This window comes from Puma concolor, chromosome A2 (assembly GCF_028749965.1).
Source record: "Puma concolor isolate L17-30 chromosome A2, mPumCon1.1.hap2, whole genome shotgun sequence".
Lineage (NCBI taxonomy): Eukaryota > Metazoa > Chordata > Mammalia > Carnivora > Felidae > Puma > Puma concolor.
The window spans coordinates 94,513,999-94,533,018 of NC_141668.1; the positions used below are offsets into that span (position 1 = coordinate 94,513,999).

The 19,020-nt window shown below is 43.3% G+C and overlaps 1 protein-coding gene across 3 annotated transcripts in view; it reads left to right on the plus strand.

Moving 5' to 3' along the window:
- Positions 1–16,113, plus strand: part of STARD3NL (STARD3 N-terminal like) — a 56,510-nt gene extending 40,397 nt beyond the window's left edge. For all 3 annotated transcript variants that reach the window (XM_086696988.1, XM_086696987.1, XM_086696989.1), the window contains 3 exons: positions 1,897–1,992; positions 14,359–14,434; positions 15,616–16,113. In XM_086696988.1, coding sequence (XP_086553114.1) covers positions 1,897–1,992; positions 14,359–14,417 — 155 coding nt within the window. In that variant the 3' untranslated portion in view covers positions 14,418–14,434; positions 15,616–16,113. The remainder of the gene's footprint in view (positions 1–1,896; positions 1,993–14,358; positions 14,435–15,615) is intronic.
- The last annotated feature ends 2,907 nt before the right edge of the window (positions 16,114–19,020 follow it).

Below are 19,020 nucleotides of genomic sequence, written 5' to 3' on the forward strand. Positions count from 1 at the left end.
CGAGCCAGAAGGAAGAGCCTGGAAGTCAGATTTGAAGGGAGCCACACTGGGTGGGGTAGGCGGGTCTCGGGTCTCCACCGTGCAGAGGACCCAGCAGAAATCCAGAGCAGGGCGGAGGACAGGACAGTGAGAGCACGTGGCTCCTCTCTGGAGCTGTGAGGCCAGACTTCTCTGGAAGAAAAGTGTGAGCCCTGGTGAGAGGGACAGTCAGACAGCAGAAACAGCCAGCACCTCCTTATCCCCAGTGATGGCGGTCCCAGGACACCAAGCACTTTGTGCATCTGAAGAGGACTGTTCTTAGGGACACAGGGATGGCAGACACGATAGGCTGAGCTGAGACAGTAAGTCTCAGAGTCCGCGATCCTGCCAAGTCTCACGTTGCTACCTTACAGCAGGCGGTGGCCTGGAAGGGGCCCCAATTAGCACAGGGGGTGCCTGGTGGGGGAGAGTGCTGGGTGAGTGAGGAACCCAGAGGGCGGGAGGGGGAAGACAGCAGCCAGACACGTGTGCTCAGCTCAGGGTCCACCTCCCCCTGTGAGTAGCGGAGGGACTCCTAGCGATCTGTGACCATGAGCCCTGCGGGGCGGCCGTCATCTCCTGCGTGGACTCATGTGGATACTGACCAGGAAGGCCCAGTGATGGACTGAGCTGCATGATTCAGTATCTGGCTAGAATTCCTCTCTGCATGATGGCCTGAGTGGAAGCCCACGGGCCACATCTGCCCTCTGGTGGTGACATGTTTGAAACTCAGTACAGAGACCCAGGCCTTTTACCATGTGCCGTGGTTAGGTCCTTCATGCGTCTGGCTCAGATTGCCCTGCAAAATAGGAAAAGTAAGGTCCTATGTCCTAGAGAAAGTGAAGTATGATTGTAACCTCAAGGGATAACGGAGAATGAGTAAACATGTAAATGGATTTATTTTGAGTAATCTCATTGACAGAGTAGAAATCTATAAGAACAGAATTATTATTCAAGAGTGCATTTTAAACACCTGAATCAGACCTAGATAAGTCTTCTGTCGTGTGTCCTCTGTGCTTGTATGAAAACCTGTTGTGGAGCAGGGCAGGTACAGCTAATGGAAGTCGCTTTTGGACTTGTGTATAAACATCAAATCGAGCTTGGGTGAAAGCATATCAGCTGTTAATGTGACTGGGGCTTGAATGCAACAGTGATGCCACCACGTTCAAAGGCACTAACAGGGCAGAACTGGCGTCGATGAAAACGTGGAGCAGCGGGTACGCTCACGGTCACGAGCAGGCAGTGAGCTCACACCTGCACCTGCGATTCGGCCGCGGCTTCCTCCAGCTTCTCTCGTGTTCGCTCAGCTCCGGACGAGACTCGCCGCTGATGCTCCCTGTGCTCGCGGGCGCCCGTCCTGAGCTTCCACGTCAGTTCCTCTCCTTTTCTGTGTTTGTTTAATTCCCTTTTCTGGGGGGACCTTTTAAAATAATAAATCTTTCTTCCCCATCTTACTGACGCTTTCCACATTTATACAAGTCTCTCCACTTATTGTGCCTTACATTTGCTATTTCCCTAACGAAGTGAATACTGGAGGCCATTTGTATGACCTACCCGGTGGTTTTGCTTTGTGCTTTGGTTTTGATTATGGTGATTTCTGCAGGGAGGAAAGTGTTCTCCAGGGAAAGAGGCCATAAATACTGACTCAAAGAATCCCCTGAGTCACAGGCAGGTTTTTAAGTCTGCTGCCACGTGCCCTCACAGCACTGGTTCATAGCGTAATAACAAAACTTATTTTTTGTTTGAAAGATTTTCTTTCTGGCAAGGGTTTTTCTCTTTTTTAGCATAGGAACGACACCATTTTATTGTGCCTAACCTCGCCGAGAAGCTACCAGAACCGTGACGTCACTCTCAGCCTCTGAATTTCTTCCCTTCCAGGACTCCTGATAGTTCAGGATGCTTCGGAGAGGGCGGCACTCATACCTGGAGGTCTTTCTGATGGTCAGTTTTATTCTCCTCCTGAATCTGAAGCAGGTAACAAAAATGTGATTATCGTCTGTGTTTTCATCCATCATTCAAAAGCTCAGCCCTCCCTCCCTCTCCTGTCAGAACGCTGCTGAGCAGACATCTCACGGCGCAGGCACGTAGGAGACAGAAATCACCGAGATGTGGTCTTGATGTGGGAGCAGTGGGGAGACACAGAGTGTAAAGTACGTGTAACCCGGGGACACAGACCCCGTGTGACCGGCCATGTGCATCTCAGAAGACAGGCAGACGAGGGGAAGGGTCCGCTCCTCTTCTTACCCGTCATCCCCTAGCCCGACCTTCCTCCCGGGTCCCCATGTCTGAGGGTGCAGCTCTCTCTGAGCTGTTGCCCGTGAAGAAAGCAGAGCCTCCCTGGGGACTCGGCCCTTTCTTAGGCCTCACATCCCTGCCTTCTCCAGGCCATTTCCACCCTCTGTATTTCTGCCTCCTTTATCTCATTCATTGCACCACTTCCTGTCTTCTCCACCTTTCCTTCAGCATTTCCTGCTTTGGTTTCTGCAGCCCTTTGCTGCCTCGGTCACCCTCTCCCTGCCCCGCCAGAGCGCCATGTCAGATATAACAATTGCATTGTCGTATGGCTTCCTCAAACCACTCGATGAGGTGGGAGTCTCATTATCCCTATTTCAGAGACCATCAGATTGAGGCACAGAGAGGGGAATCATTTGTGCAAGGTCTCTGGAGGAGTAGGAGGTGGTGGGATCTGAACCCCGGCTCAGTGCTGGAATCCGCGCTCACAGCTGATCCATGTGGGGCCTCTCAGTATTAATGGAAACGCAGCATTGACCACCTCTTCCCCTGCCCAGAAGCCTTCAGTGGCAGAAAGGATTAAGGAAGTCCTGGGTCCTGAGCCTGGCAGAAAGCACCATTTTGACCTCATTACCCAGTTGTCTGACTTCCTGGTACCGTCTCCGTGTGTTCTCTTCTTAGCTTTGCTGAAAACGTTGTGAGCCCAAGCCACCAAGCCAGCGGGCAGCTTGCTTTTTCTGTTTGTCACACTGTCCCTCTGCAGGCCTGCTCTCCACGCACGGGAGAGAAGGCTATCCCACCGCACCCCTACCCTCCTGGGAGAACACTCTCTGCATTTCCTCGGACATTTCTCCCACCTGTGCGGGCTGCACTGCCTTCAGCCCTGACCTGGCCTCGTTCTATCACTGAGGTGGAAACTTGAGTTAGAGAGACTGCGTTATTTCATTCCCCGCATTGAGCTTAGTAACTATTTGAAACACACACACACATAGGATAGTAAAGCAGATTCCAGGCAGAAAGAGGCATGTGAAAGATCAAAGGCCCAGCAATGTGACATAGTGAATCATTGGAACTCGAAGTAACTTGTTATCCTGGGCTATTCGTATTTGATATTAAAGCAGGTTAAATCAGGAAAGCGTAGGGTCAGATGAACTACAGATGTGAATTGGCAGAATTTCTCTTCTCAGTCAGCAGAAGGTCAAAGAAGTATCAAACTCTCATTACCTCATATGAGGGTTACTTCGGGGAGATCTTTTGGTATGTCATAGGACTTGCTCTTTTGGCATAAAGGCAGTTCACAGTTTAGTCCGTGCTTTTGCACAGCTCTTATTTTTCTAACACTAGTAAAAGTTCTCAGCACTAATGTATTTACTTAATTAGAAACCCTAACTTGATATTCTCTGGACTGTGTTGGATCTAAGCATGGAGTCAGACGAAATACAGATATGAACTAGGAGCCAATCTCTTTCTCAGGCGGCAGATACTCAATATAAGTATTCAGTTTTTCATTACCTCGCTACGAGGGTTATTTCATTGAGGTTTTCTTATGTCATAGGAATCATTCTTTTGAAAAAAGGGAGTTCACGTTGTTCATGCTTTTATCTAGCTTTTATTTTTCTAGGACTAACAAAAGTTCTTGGTGCTAATAATATCTTTACCCAATTAGAATTCAGAACAGCCGGATAATGATAATGGGAGGAGTTACACCTTAGACATTCTTCATCAAACCTTCCAATCCTGAATGCATTGGCTTCCTGCCTGTGACTTTTACCCCCACCTAGTGGTGGTTGGGAGCATGACCAGTTCATTGGATTATGGGACTGACCTTGAACATGGTCTGGGTGTTCAGGTAGCTTCTTTGTTCAAGACAAAATGCCGGTGAGTCATAGGCAGAGAAGGAGGGTTCAATGTGACTTACTCTATTGTATTATATTTTCATTGTATGAAGATGCAAGTTAGGAAAGAATTAAAATTAAAAACTGTTATTGCAGGGCTCAGTCAATTGGGTGGCCACCTCTTTCAGCTCAGGTCATCATCTCATGGTTCATGAGATCAATCCCCATGTTGGGTTCTGTGTGCAGGGCATGGAGCTTGCTTGGGATTCTCTGTCTCCCTCTCTCCCTGGCTCTCTCCCTCTCTCTCTCAAAATAAATACACATGTTTAAAAAACCTATTATTGGAATTAATGTATCTAGAAAAGAAGGTTCTCCTCTAAAGCATGGCTGGCTCAATAGGCCGGGAGAAAGAAATCAGAGTCACCAAAAATTAAAATGTTAGTATTTTTCCTTGTAAAGGTGTCGCTTGAATTTTAGCATCAGAGAGATTCTGAAAGTTAGCACCTTTCGTGACATGTACTTCTAAGGAATGTAAGGGTGATTTGTTGGGAGGTTTCTTTGTGGGTCTAACCATGTCCTGCTCCCCTGTGTATTCAGTGGAAGGATGAGGAAGCACAAGCCTTGTCAGATGATTGGGCTCAAGTTGTTACGGGGGTCAGACAGCTGAAGTGAACCAGCCGTGATGCTGAGGAAAAGATAGTTCGTCACCTTGTAAATCATCTTCTAAATCATCTTAATACTTAAATTGAAGAATAGCTCAATTGCATTATATAATCTGTGATAATAAGCAAATCTAGAAGAAGACAGTATAATTCAAATTGGACACTTTTTAAAAAAAATTTTTAACATTTATTTATTTTTGAGAGACAGCACGAGTGGGGGAGGGACAGAGAGAGAGAGACACAGAAAACCAAGCTGGCTCCAGGCTCCAAGTTGTCAGCACAGAGCCTGAAATGGGGCTCGAATCCACAAACCATGAGATCATGACCCGAGCCGAAGTCGGATGCTTAACCAACTGAGCCACCGCAGCACCCTCGTTTGACACTTTCTAATAGCAAGCAGCCATGCATGCTGGTTTGCCCTGCGTACTCTTGACTTATTCCTGTGGCCCCAAGTAATGATTATTAGAACCACTTTGGTCTATAGGAAATGTTCTTGTTTAGATGATGAATTCTATAGTCACCCCATGTATAATCAATAGATTTGAAAGACAGTTTTTCTAATTTTTATTAAGAATGGTAAATTGTATTGAAACGTCACTGCTGAGGATACTACATAATCTTTATTAAAAAAAAATAATAGCTTGACTGAGTTATAATTTTCATACCATAAAATGCATCCATCGTTTAAGTGTGCAATTGCATGATTTTAAATAAATTTACACTTTTTAAAAAGTGTTTTATGTTTATATTTGAGAGAGACAGAGAGAGAGAGAGACAGAGTATGAGCTGGGGAGGGGCAGAGAAGAGGTAAAGAATCCGAAGCAGGCTCCAGGCTCCGAGCTTTCAGCACAGAGCCCAACGCGGGGCTTGAACCCACAAACTGTGAGATCATGACATGAGCTGAAATTGGACACTTAACCAACTGAGCCACCCAGGCACCCCAAGTAAATTTATACTTTTTAAGCCAACTTCACAGTATAATATTAGAGCACTTTTTTCATCCGAAAATATTTGTACCCAAGCCTTGCTCTTATTTGCAGTCCTAGATAAACCACTGATCTCCTTTCTGTCTTGAAAATTTGCCTTTTTTGGGTAATTCATATCAATATAATCACAGAATATGTAGTTTTCTGCATGTGGCTTCTTAGGATAGTGTTCTTGATGGCCATTCATGTTGTACTATGTATAAGTTCTTTGCACGGCTCAATACTATTCCATTGTATGGATATACAGTGTTTTGTTTATTCATCAGTGGATGGACGTTGGAATTGTTGGCAGTTTTGCTGTTATGACTCATCCTGCTATGAACTTTTAAGTGCATGTCTTTGTGGCGACGTTTGTTTTTCTTTTCCTATAGATTCCTAGGACAGGACTCACTGAGTGTTTGGCAAGTTTCTGTTTAACTTTTCCAGTAATTGCCAAAGCGTTCTCCAGAGTTGCTGCACATCTTACACTCCCTCCAGCAGTGTGTAAGGGCTTGCTCTCCTTGTTCTCACAGACAAGCCTCATGGCCAAGGCTGTCTTTTTGATCACAGTTATTCCAGCAGGTGTGAAGTGCTATCTCCTTGTGGTCCTCATTTGCCCATAAGGACTGGTGGCCTCAAGAACCTGTTCATGCGCTAATTAGTTATTCAGATATCTTCTTTGGAGAAATGTCCATTTCACACACACACACACCCCTTTTTTTTAAGTTATGTTGTTTGCCTTTTTACTGAGTTGTAAGAGTTCTTTATACATCCTGGATAAAAACCCTTTATCAGATAAAAGTTTCTTCTGTGATGCACAGATACTTCTTTCCAAGGTTGTAATCTTTTCATTTTCTTCCTGGAGCCTTTTGAAGCTCATGTTTTGTATCGTGATGAAGTCAGAGTTTATCAGAATCTATTCTTTTATGGATAATGCATTTGGGGTCACATCTAAGAACTCCTTGCCTTAACCCTGTGTCACAAAAATTTCCTCCTATGTTTTCTTCTAGATTTTATAGTATTAGCTCTTCCATTAAGTTTACGGTCCATCGTGAATTAGTCTTCACACATGGAGGAGGTAAGGAATGATGTTCACTCTTCTGCCCTCAGATACCTGGTTGTAGCTGAAGCATTTGTTGAAAAGTCTATCCTGTCTTGCACTGAATTAACTCAGCGCATTTATCAAAGTCCAGTTGACCATAAATACAGGTTTATTTCTGGACTCTCTGTTCTCTTCTGGTGACCCATATGCTCTCTCTGAACCAGGACCACACTGGCTTAATTATGTAACTGAATTCTGTGAGCTCTGAAATCAGGTGCTCTAAGACCTTGCTTGAATGGCTCGTCCTGCTGTCCCCAGGACCCCAAATTGTGTCAGTAATAAACCTGTTCACACCCTCTGTGTGTGCGGCTTCATCAGTCTCAACATCCAAGTCAAATTTGGGGTGCTCCCCTCTCCCACATTGCTTCTGCAGGGTGACCTTATCGGTTCTCCCAACTGTGTTCCTTATCAAAATGATTTTGCCTGTTCTAGGTCTTTTGTGTTTTCATGTCAATTTTGGCATGAGCTTGTTAATTTTTTGTGAATAAAGCCTGCAGTGGATTTATAGATGAATTTGGGAAGACTTGCCATCACAATAATATTGAATCTTGTAATCGATGAACATGGACCCTCTTTGCATTTATGTAGATATTCTTTAATTTTTCTCTGTGTTGTTTTGTAATTTTCAGCATAGTTTTGCTCTACTTTTATTGAATTAATTCCAAAGTGTTTTATCCTTTTTAGTTCTATAGTAAATGGAATTGTTCCTTTAATTTCATCTTCAATTTGTCTGTGCTAGTACATAAATATACCACTGATATTTTGTATAGAATTTTTATGGAATTTGTACTTTGCAACAAGGCTAAGCTTGTTCCTTAGTTCTAGTTTTGGTTTTGTGTGCCTGTAGATTTCATGGCATTATCTACATACAAGATTATGTCATCTTTGGATAAAGACTTTTAGTTTTAATTTTCAATCTGTTAGATATCTTTTTCTCCCCTGTTGCACTGTCTAGAACCTCAATACCGTGTTAAACAGAAATGTCAACAGCAAGGGCACCTGGGTAGTCAGTTGGGTAAGCATCTGACTCTTGATTTCATCACAGGTCATGATCTCATAGTTCATGGGATTGAGCCCTATGTTAGGCTACACACTAACAGAATGGAGCCAGCTTGGGATTCTCTCTCCTCTCTCTCTGCCCCTTCCTTGCTCTCTTTCTCTTTTTCAAATAAATAAATAAAGGTGAATAAAAAATTTCAAGAGCAGACATCCTTGTCTTGTTCCTGGTCTTTGGGGGAACACGTTCAGTCTTTCATCATTAAGTACGATTAGCTCTGAGTTTTCATAGATGCCCTTTATCAGGTTGAGGAAGTTTGCTTTTATTCTTAGTGTGTTGGGAGTTCTTATCATGAATGGGCATTAAATTCTTCACGTGCTCTGTATGCATCTATTGAGATGATAATGTGGTTTTTGTCCTATATTCAGTTAATATGGTGATGCATTAAATAATATTTGGATGTCAAATCAGCTGTTTATATCTAGGAAAATTCCTACTTGGTCATGCTGGATGATCCACTATTATGTTTCTGGATTTGATTTGCTAATATTTTCTTGAGAATGTTTATACTGATTCTCATGATATTTTACCTATTGGTCTTGTAGTTTTCTTTTTATGTCTTTGGCTTTAATATCAGTAATGCTGACCTCATAGAATACATTAGAAAGTCTTCCTAAACACTGTATTTTCTGAATGAATTCTTATGAATGATTAATATTGTTTCTCCTTTAAATGTTTGATAGATTCTTCAAAGAAACCATCTGGGCTAAGAATTAATTATCTTTGTGGGAACACTTCCAATTGCTAATTCTGTATTATGTATAGATGTACTCAGATTTTTTATTTCTCGAGTCCATTTTGTTAATTTGTGTCTTTCTAGGAATTCATTTCTTCTAAATTATGTAATTGTTGACACAAATTATAATATTTCCTTATAATCATTTTAAATTTCTGTAGAGTTGGTAGCGATATTCTTTTTTTCTTGATTTTGGAAATTTGTGTCTTCTTTCATTTCTTCTTTGTAACTCTAGGTTGATGTTTGTCAAACTTGTGATTTTCAAAAAAATGGACTTGTTTTCATTGGTATTTCTCTCTTGTTTTTCTGTTTTCCACTTCAGTTATTTATGTTCCAATTTTTATTTCCTTTATTCTGTTTGGGTGAGTTTAGCTTACTCTTCTTTTCCATGATTGATTTTAAATTTTTCTTCTTTTTTGATAGAGGCATTTAAAGCTATAAATTTTGGGGTGCCTCGGTGGCTCAGTCGGTTAAGCATCTGACTTCAGCTCAGGTCGTGATCTCACCGTTCGTGGGTTGAGCCCTTTCTCAAACCCTCTCTCTCTATGCTCCTCCCTGATTCACAGTCAGTCTGTCTTTCTCTCTCAAAAACAAATAAACATTAAAAAAAAAAAGAATATGAATTTTCATCTAGGCATTGCTTTAGTGACCTCTTAGGAAATTTAATGTGTTACGTTTTCTTTTCATGTGTGCTTGGCTTTCATCAGATTGCCTATTATGTATCTACATGTGAATCTGTATACATCATAATCAGTATTTCTTTACTTTATTAAATGTCTAGATTATTATCTCTCAAATAAATTGGGATGTTTTAGCCATGAGGGAGTTTAGGCCATTGTTTCTTCAAACATTTTTTCTGTTCTTTTTTTCCTTTCTGCCTCTCTGGGAGTTCATTCCATATATGCTATCTCATTGGTCTCTGAACTCTTTTCAATTTTTCTTCAGTCTTTTTCTCTCTTCCTAAGATTGGATAACTTATACAGCCCTATCTTCAGTTTCACAGATTATTTCTTCTGCCAACTTGAACATTCTTTTAAACCCCTCTAGAGAATATTTTGCTTAAATATTATATTTTTCTATTCCAGATTTTACATTTTTAAGTACCTTTTCTGTTTTGTAATTTGTCTCATTCTTTAGAATCTATTTGTTCATTTATTGTGGTCATGTTTTCCTTTAATTCATTAAACGTGGTTTTCTGTACGTCCTTGAACATATTTATAATAGCTGCTTTGAAGTCTGTCTGCTAGATAAAATACCTAGACACATTCAGAGACAGTTTCTATTGAATTGTTACAGGGTTTTTTCCCCCTGAGAATAGTCACACTTTTTGATTCTTTTCCTATCTTTTTTTTTAGTTGAAAAATATTTTGTTGAAAATATATTTTAGCAACTCTAGATTCCAATTTCCCCCCCAGAGGTCGCTTTTATTGTTATGTTTTTGCTTAGAAAATTGCTTAGGCAAAATCTGTGAAATTGTGTCCCTTGCAGTGTGTGAGTATTAACTCTACTCAGATTTTTAATTTTTAATTTATTTTTAAGCATAGCTGTGGTCGCCAGTGATTAGTGATTAGACAGAAATTGTGCTCAAACACCTTCATAAGACTTTCATCCTCTGCTAAGTGAAGTAAGTCAGTCAGAGAAAGACAAATACCATATGATTTCACTCACTTGTGGAATTTAAGAAAGGAAAAAAAAACCCACAAATGAAAGACAAATAAAAAAACAGACTCTTAAATACAGAGAACAGACTTTTTACCAGAGGGCAGGTGGTGGGGGTGGGGGGGGATTGGTAAAATAGGTGAAAGGGATTAAGAGTACTTTTTTTGGGATAAACAGTGAGTAATGTATAGAATTGAATAATCAGTATATCAGACACTGAAATCTAATCTAACAGTACACATTCATTATACCGGAAATGAAAAAAAGACTTCCATCCTCTGACAAATGGTTATTTGTATATATTGAGTAGCACATTCACATTTTAGGGAATATCAAGTCGTCCTCTGCTTCTACTCTTGGCTGAGTTTTTTCACATCTCCTCTGCCTATGTCCAAGGCCTCGGGATTGACCAGGAGTGTGTGGCCGGCTTGGGCTCTGCTGAGTCTCCGCTAAGCGTGCACACGGCTTCAGCCAAGCATACGTTTGCTGCAGCCACGACCGCAACCTCAGACCAGCACAGCCCCTGCCTTCCTGCCAGCGCACCCCTGAGTCTGTCGGTTTGCCCTCACACCGCTCCCCACTGCCTGTCCTATCTTGGAAGACCCTTCATGCCCAAGCAGGTGGGAGGTGGGGGAAGAATGAGATCAACGCCAGCAAGAGCACCAGTGTGGTTCCCTGAATTCTGCAGTTTTTCAAACATAAACACTTCTCAGATTGTTGTATGTCTTTGGACATTTCCCAGCTGCTGAAATGGTTAGTTTTGCTCGTCTAGTTGAGTGTTACAGTTGCTTTTCAAGGAGAAGGTTTGTTAACTGCACTTGACCATAACCAGAAGGTCTTGTTATTATTTACTTTTGAATTATGTAAAGGATACATATTATTTAATGTACCTATGTTTTAATTAGAAGTTTGGCTTTATTTAGAACTCCCAAATTATTCCAAGACACTTGTCACTCAAATGCTATTAGCCTGGCAGGTGGAAAGTAAGGTCAGAAACAGGAAGAAAAGGTATGACCATTCTCCTGAGACTCGTTTCAGAGTGAGAACTTGTTAACTGGCCCCAGTGTGTCTACGATTTACAGCAATTTAATAGGCTAGAAAGCGAAGCGTTCCAACCACTGTGCCTTTATCTATTTATGTCACCACAAGCTCACCTGGACTGTGTGACATTTATGAGGTTAGGATGTGGGACACAATCTTTTCTTCAGATTCTCCACTGTTCATTCTACTGGACCAGATTTGTTCTTGGCTCTAAAGAGGCAGACATTCTCAGAAGGGAAAAAAAAAATGTGTTGTTTGAGGTGTCTTATCTGACAAGAGGAAAGCAGCTGTGAGGCAGGCTGTTTCCTTTGTGTGTGAGGAGGCCCTATCCCTAACCTGTACCTTGGTCTTCCCACTGCTCCTTTTTTATGTTCCTTCCCTGATTGTGAGAATAACACAGGCCTTTTATAAAAATGTGCATAGAACAGCAACCAAAGAGGGGTGCCTGGGTGGCTCAGTCAGTTAAGCGTCTGACATCAGCTCAGGTCATGACCTCACGGTTCGTGAGTTCGAGCCCCACGTCGGACTCTGTGCTGACAGCTCAGAGCCTGGAGCCTGCTTCCGATTCTGTGTCTCCCTCTCTCTCTGCCTGTTCCCTACTCACTCTCTCTCTCTCTCTCTCTCTGTCTCTAAAATAAATATTAAAAAAATTAAAACAAAGAACAGCAACCAAAAAACCTGTCCTTCAAACTCTGTGACCACATCAGTATTAACAATTCAGTTTGTCTCCTGCTAGTTTTGTGTTTGTAATGTCACATAAGTGTGGCCATACTGCTGATGTTATTTATACCCTTTTTTAAAGATGATAATTTAAAATTTATAAAGTCAGTTTGTTGTATGTATTTTGGAATATCCAGAAGTGATTCAAGTCATCTGGTTATTTTCTTAGAGTCTTTCTTATTGGCACGCATGTATTTAAGTTTTTATTTTTATCAATACGATCTTACAGGATACAGTTTTTTTCATTGTGTATTTGCTTTTACTTTATTATAAAATAAGCACTTCCCATGCTGTTTTCAACTGTATAAATATAAATGAATACAAGATATTTTGTGGAAATAAGATAATCATTTAACTTTTCTCCTACCCTCAAACATCTAGATTTTTTCCCAGATTTAAAAAAAAAAAATGTTACGTCTATATATTTTTGAGAGACAGAGAGAGACAGAGTGTGAGTGGGGGAGGAGCAGAGAGAGAGGGAGACACAGAATCTGAAGCAGCCTCCAGGTTCAGCTGTCAGCACAGAGCCTGATGAGGGGTTTGAACTCACGAGTCGTGAGATCATGACTTGAGCCGAAATTGGACACTTAACTGACTGAGCCACCCAGGCACCCTTTCCCAGATTTTTTAGAAGTAAAATCTACTTAATGGAAAAAAGTATGATTGCATCAGACATGTTTCCTCAAGGAATAATTGCAGAATGAAATGGCGGGCTCCAACGTACCAATAATCTAAGGTTCACAAGGCAGGACCCACCGCGGTGTCCCAGTGCTACAGCACTGTCACTCTCGGCATCAGGAAGTCCTCAAAACTCTCACTCACTGGGTACAGCGACTTTTATTTTTTATTTATTTATTTATTTATTTTTTTAAATTTTTTTTTTTCAACGTTTATTATTTTTGGGACAGAGAGAGACAGAGCATGAACGGGGGAAGGGCAGAGAGAGGGAGACACAGAATCGGAAACAGGCTCCAGGCTCTGAGCCATCAGCCCAGAGCCTGACGCGGGGCTCGAACTCACGGACGGCGAGATCGTGACCTGGCTGAAGTCGGACGCTTAACCGACTGCGCCACCCAGGCACCCCTACAGCGACTTTTAAAAATAAGTAGGGCGCCTGGTGGTTCAGTTTGTTAAATGTCCAACTTCAGCTCAGGTCATGATCTCGCGGTTCGTGAGTTCGAGCCCTGCGTCGGGCTCCGTGCTGACACCTCAGAGCCTGGAGCCTGCTTTGGATTGTATGTCACCCTCTCTTTCTGCCCCTCCCCTGCTCATGTGCGCTCTCTCTCTCTCTCTCTCTCTCTCTAAAGCAAACATTTTGAAAAAATTAAAACAAAGTCATAAAAAAATAAAACAGTACTATATCGAAAAAACCCAAATATAAGTAGACTTGCATAGATCATAACTATGCTGTTCAAGGGTCAACTGTATATCTTAAAAGAACTAAACAGTTAATATGGGAAAGTTTGTTTCTATAGACATATTCGAGCTAATATGTCATAAGCCATAAGATTAACATAGCATTGGGGCACCTGGGTGGCTCAGTGAGGTAAGCGTCCGACTTCGGCTCAGGTCATGATCTCATAGTTTGTGAGTTCGAGCCCTGTGTTGGGCTCTGTGCTGACAGCTGGGAGCCTGGAGCCTGCCTTGGATTCTGTGTCTCCCTCTCTCTGTCTCTGTCTCTCTCTCTCAAAAATTAATAAACATTAAAAATAAGATTAAATGATTTGTACCAAAGCTCAGTGTCATCTACACTTGAAAAATACCTAAGCCTGTCAGCAAAGAGGAGGAGGAGGAGGACTAGGAGTAGATAATAATTCTTGCTTTATATGAAAACTTTCAGAACTACATAAGGGAAGTCCATTCAACTGATTAGTATGAGTGATCGATCCTATTTTAAGTGTTTTCTTCCTACAAGAAATAAAGTAAAACTTTATTTTACAGGTACAGTTTTTTAACTCCAACCTTTTTTTTTTTTTTTTTCAACGTTTTTATTTATTTTTGGGACAGAGAGAGACAGAGCATGAACGGGGGAGGGGTAGAGAGAGAGGGAGACACAGAATCGGAAACAGGCTCCAGGCTCTGAGCCATCAGCCCAGAGCCTGATGCGGGGCTCGAACTCCCCGACCGCGAGATCGTGACCTGGCTGAAGTCGGACGCTCAACCGACTGCGCCACCCAGGCGCCCCAACTCCAACCTTTAATACTGAGGATTAAATGAGCAGATGCACCTCCCACATAAAATTTGATGACCGTATATTATCATTTCAAGCAAATGGCTTGTGTCCTTAATGGAATCTGATGCTTTTTCTCCTTCCCTTTCCCTCCCTTGTAGGATCTGAAGAAGAAGCTGAAGAAAAGCAGGACGGTGAAAAACCACTTTTGGAACTATGAGTACTACTTTTGTGACAGTAAGTGCAACCGAAAGTGTAGCAACAAACTAGTTAAATATGGATCGTTTCTCTGAGTAGATTCAAGGTGAAATTCGAAGAATATGAGTATAAATCTAGAGCCAGCTCTGTCCCATTCACATGAATTTATGGTTACATTTTTCTCATGTGAAATTTCTTACCATTCTTTTGCATCAGTATGAATTTGTAAAGTATAAAAAATACCTCAGAGTTCCCATTTCTTCTTTTTCTAATTGAGGTTAAAATTGGCACATAGCCTTACGCGAGTTTCCCGCCTACGGCATCATAATTCGATTATTTGCATACACCGTAAATCCCTGCTGCCAAGTGCTGACCATCATACACCTGCTTCCCATCCACATCTCTGCAGAGTGAGAATGAGTTCGTTACTGTTTACTTAGCCAGAGCGTCTCCATGTCAGGTGTTACTCAGTTACAAACCCTACCTAGTGTGCTGAGTGAGGGTAGCAATCCTACGCGACGTGGGTACCGAGCATCTCTGTCTACACCTGGGCAAGTGGGACTAGCATGGTGAGTGACTGTCCCAGTGGGCACCGCTGGCGAGTGGCAGAGCTGGGACTCAGGCCCGCCCAGTCTGGTACCAGGGTCCGCCCTGGACCTGCACCCAGGTGTCCCCAAGTGCCGTGGAGCTCCCGAGATGAAAGGTGTGGTCCGGCCAGAGCAGTAGACTGATGGGCCTCAAGGTGGAGCGTGTTGTTCAGCCCCTTGAGGTCATCAAAGGGAAACACTTCCACCCCGGAAATGGCAGCAAATGAACACAAAGTGAATTGTAGTGGCAGCGTGTCCGCCTAATCACGTGATGACGGAAGGAAAGTGGTGCCAGGCTCAGAGCTGCTGAGGAGCTGGGACAGGCAGGGACTAGCCTCGGAGGCAGCCTGGGGGCAGCGAGCGGGCCCTGTTTCTAAAGCCCCTGCGCCCCAGCCCGCTCCAGCCCCGCTTTCTGCATCGGTGCTTGAGAGGCAGCAGAGATGGGGGCACGCGAACAGCCAAATTCAGGAAGGCTTTAAAATAAATTCTTAAGTGGCCACACCCAGGTCTTCACGTGTTTGTAGCCGCCCAGCTTCACACAGACTTTCTCATCGAAATACAGGGCAAAGTGTAGCACTTTACCTGTTAACACTGCGTCTCAAATATTCGTGTGTTCTCGTCTCTTCTTCCAAGTGTGAGAAATCCGTCACTGAAAGTCACTGGAGGAGGACAAGGACCAGAGCCGGGGTCTTTCCTGTTGCAGGTTGAAGTGCTGACACCCGCCGCTGACTTCAGCGGACGGCCGATAAGGAACTTATTTATTGTAATACCTCATAGACGTCTTACCACACCCACGTACATTTAGGAGCCTGCCTGCGGCAGGTGCATCATGTGATGAGCCACACCGCCTTGGGTGAGACTGAGTCTGATCTGTCCATGAATACTTGGAGCCGAGTCTTGTGCTGTATTCCCGATCAAAAGACTTCTTAATATATTGGAATAACACTTTTTTAGTAAGCAAAATCTCTTTTTATTTGCTTTGCAGGGTTGGAGGTTTTTTTTTTTTGTTTCATGTCTCAGATTTCTTTTGTATTTCTTTTTTTAACATCCTACATTTCCCTCGTGTTTTTTAACTCACGCTTACGCGCTCTTTGTACAATTTTAAAAAGTAATAAAATCCAACGTATCGAAGTGGTTCATTTTACTTTCCTTATTTGGCATTATGTATTTGGCTTAAAGTATTGGGATTACCGAATGGGGCACGGAGGGGTGTGGATGCATGTTCGAGCATAACCAGACATTTTGCATTGTTTTCATTATGAAATGGTATCCTTCCCTTAGAAGTACGGTTCTGAAATAACGTGAGAGTCTTCTTTTGGATGAACAAGAGAAGACCGTGGCCATCATTTCTCTTTATGTGGCTAATTTGAACTGAAATAAACTAAATTACATCGTGAACTCCTTCTTTCAGATATGCATGTTCACCTCAATGCCTCATAGAAGGCAGCGTGTCTGTTAGTTTTCTGGTCTTATTCACTGTGTCCTTCAAGAAAAACTCAACTTGTGTAGTGACAGTGGTGGCAACTGGCCGTCTGTGCAGGTCACGTCAGCTCCGTCTGTGCTCGTTCTGACGCTGGACCAGAGGACCAGAGTGCCACGAGGAGGGTTGTGGGAGGCTGAGGCCTAAGCAGAAAGAGCCTCCTAGTGGAGAAAGGGCGAGGAGGGTCTGCAGGGTCTGGCCGAATCTCGAGAACTCAGTGGAGGGACCTCAGGTAGAATACTGTGTCTCAGGAGGGGAGCCGCATACACACCAGGCCCCCAGATGATGGATGCCTCAGCCGGATGTCCCTGTATATTTACCCTGAGAAAGAGCCCTCACCTACATACGCTGGGCTGAACCAGTAGCACGTGGCCCATGCTCCTGGAAGCCGAGACTCGCCCAAGAAGTTGACTCTCAGAGCACAGACCAAGAGGAATGAAGTCTGTGTTGAGAATGCGCAGTGAAGGCAGACTGGAAGCATAAAAGGCTGATCTCAGAAAATCTGCTTTGCCAGGCACCGGACAGATTGGGTCCCGGGGCTGGGCACCCTCTCTGTACCGTACACGGGTGGTGTGGAGGTGGGGACACTTGCTCGTTGTGCTCACATTACTGAATGCTCTTCCACTTGACCCCCAGCACACTGTTATCTCCTGTGCATGTCTGCTATGGAACCTTGCTTAGCTTCATGCTACGGTATTGTGTCCCTTTGGAAGGACTGAGATGATCCAGCACGTGACATTCAATTACACAGTTGACTAAGGGCCTCCATATGTCTGTTCTCATGAGGAAAAAAGTCCCTTCCTGTTGCCCCGTCTACCCTCTACCTGCGCTAATAGTTTCATGTGCCCGGGTCTTGTGTTCCCCTGTCCGCACTGACAAAATGAGACCGAGAGTACCACCTGAGGAAATCACACGCCAGGGAGAAGCGCAGATCCTTGGTAGATACCAGGATTAACTGGGGTTACGAGAAGTCTGCGGGCCATTCCCCGCAGAACAGGTGTATCAGACTGGACTGAAGGTGCAGCGTCTCAACAGTCCTGGTCATACGATTCCCAACTCATGAAGCAGCTACTTGGAATGAACTTGGTATAAAATAGGGGAACCCCTCACCCACAGGATAAGAGTATGTTTGGCAGCAATCATATGCGTGTGTGCAGATGGATTTTTCTTTCATTAGCTGTGACCTTTTGGAAGTGAGCAAAGTTGGCTGTGGTGTAACTGCCCTTAATTTATCATGCAGCACCCCAGCCACCGCTTGCACAGCCCCAACCAGTAGGGGCCGGTTTGACTTCAAGCCTTTTCCACGAATCAACCACATTTGATAGAGCAAATAGACCAGAAAAACCCTGAGAAAACAAAACACCAGCCCCTTCCTGCCCCCCACACTGTCCCCTGCACCACCGCCCTCCCCCTCTCTGCACCTGCCAGTGCAGAGCAGAGCCCGCAGGGCTGCCCAGGTCGGGTTGGGGAAGGGAGGGGCTGAGGATTGGAAGCCACAGGGGACACTGAAATCAGCCCACACGGCTCTGGGTCATTTGCTAGTCTCCCCTTTGCCTCTGTGCTTTCCATACACAGAAACAGTTCCAGATCTCTAGAGGCCCAGGTATTTGGTCTAAAGAGGCCTAATTAAATTCCTGAAAATGAAGGAATGGATGAAAATTAAATTTCCTCCTTTTGTGTATTTGGTGGGTCTTGTGCTGTTTCTACCTCCACTTAGTCTCCAAAAGCACCTGTTTCACAGAAACTGAAGCTGATTGTAAATAAACAAAAAATCCTTCCCAATTTTAAATGAGACATTATTTTATTCTAGTATATTAAAACTTTTACTTTAGGGGCGCCTGGGTGGCTCAGTCGGTTGGGTGTCCGTCTTCTGCTCAGGTCATGATCTTGCGGTTCCTGAGTTCTTGCCCCATGTCAGGCTCTGTGCTGACAGCTTGGAGACTGGAGCCTGCTTCGAATTCTGTGTCTCCCTCTGTCTCTGTCCCTCCCCTGCTCACGCTCTGTTTCTCTTTCTCTCAAAGATAAACATTAAAAATTTTTAACTTTTACTTTATTTTTTTTGATGTTTATTTATTTTTGAGACAGAGACAGAGCATGAACAGGGGAGGGTCAGAGAGACAGGGAGACACAGAATCTGAAGCAGGCTCCAGGCTCTGAGCTGTCAGCACAGAGCCCAACACGGGGCTCGAACCCACGGATCATGAGATCATGACCTGAGCCGAAGTCGGACGCTTAACCGACTGAGCCACCCAGGTGCCCCTTTTTAACTTTTACTTTAAAAGGATTCATTAGAAAAAGAGAAAAACAATCACTAATTTCTTCACCCACCTACTGTGCATTGAACATTGTGTTTTATACCCACATTTGTAGAAATATACATACACATATAAATGAGTGTCATACTTAATAGTATTATTCCTCAGAAATTATGGTCAAAGGACTGGACAAATATTGTACAAAAAAAGAAACATAAATGGACTCAATCTATGAAAATATGGTTATCCTCATCAGAAAAAACAAAACCACGGTGGAATACTACTTTTCACCTGTCAGGTTAC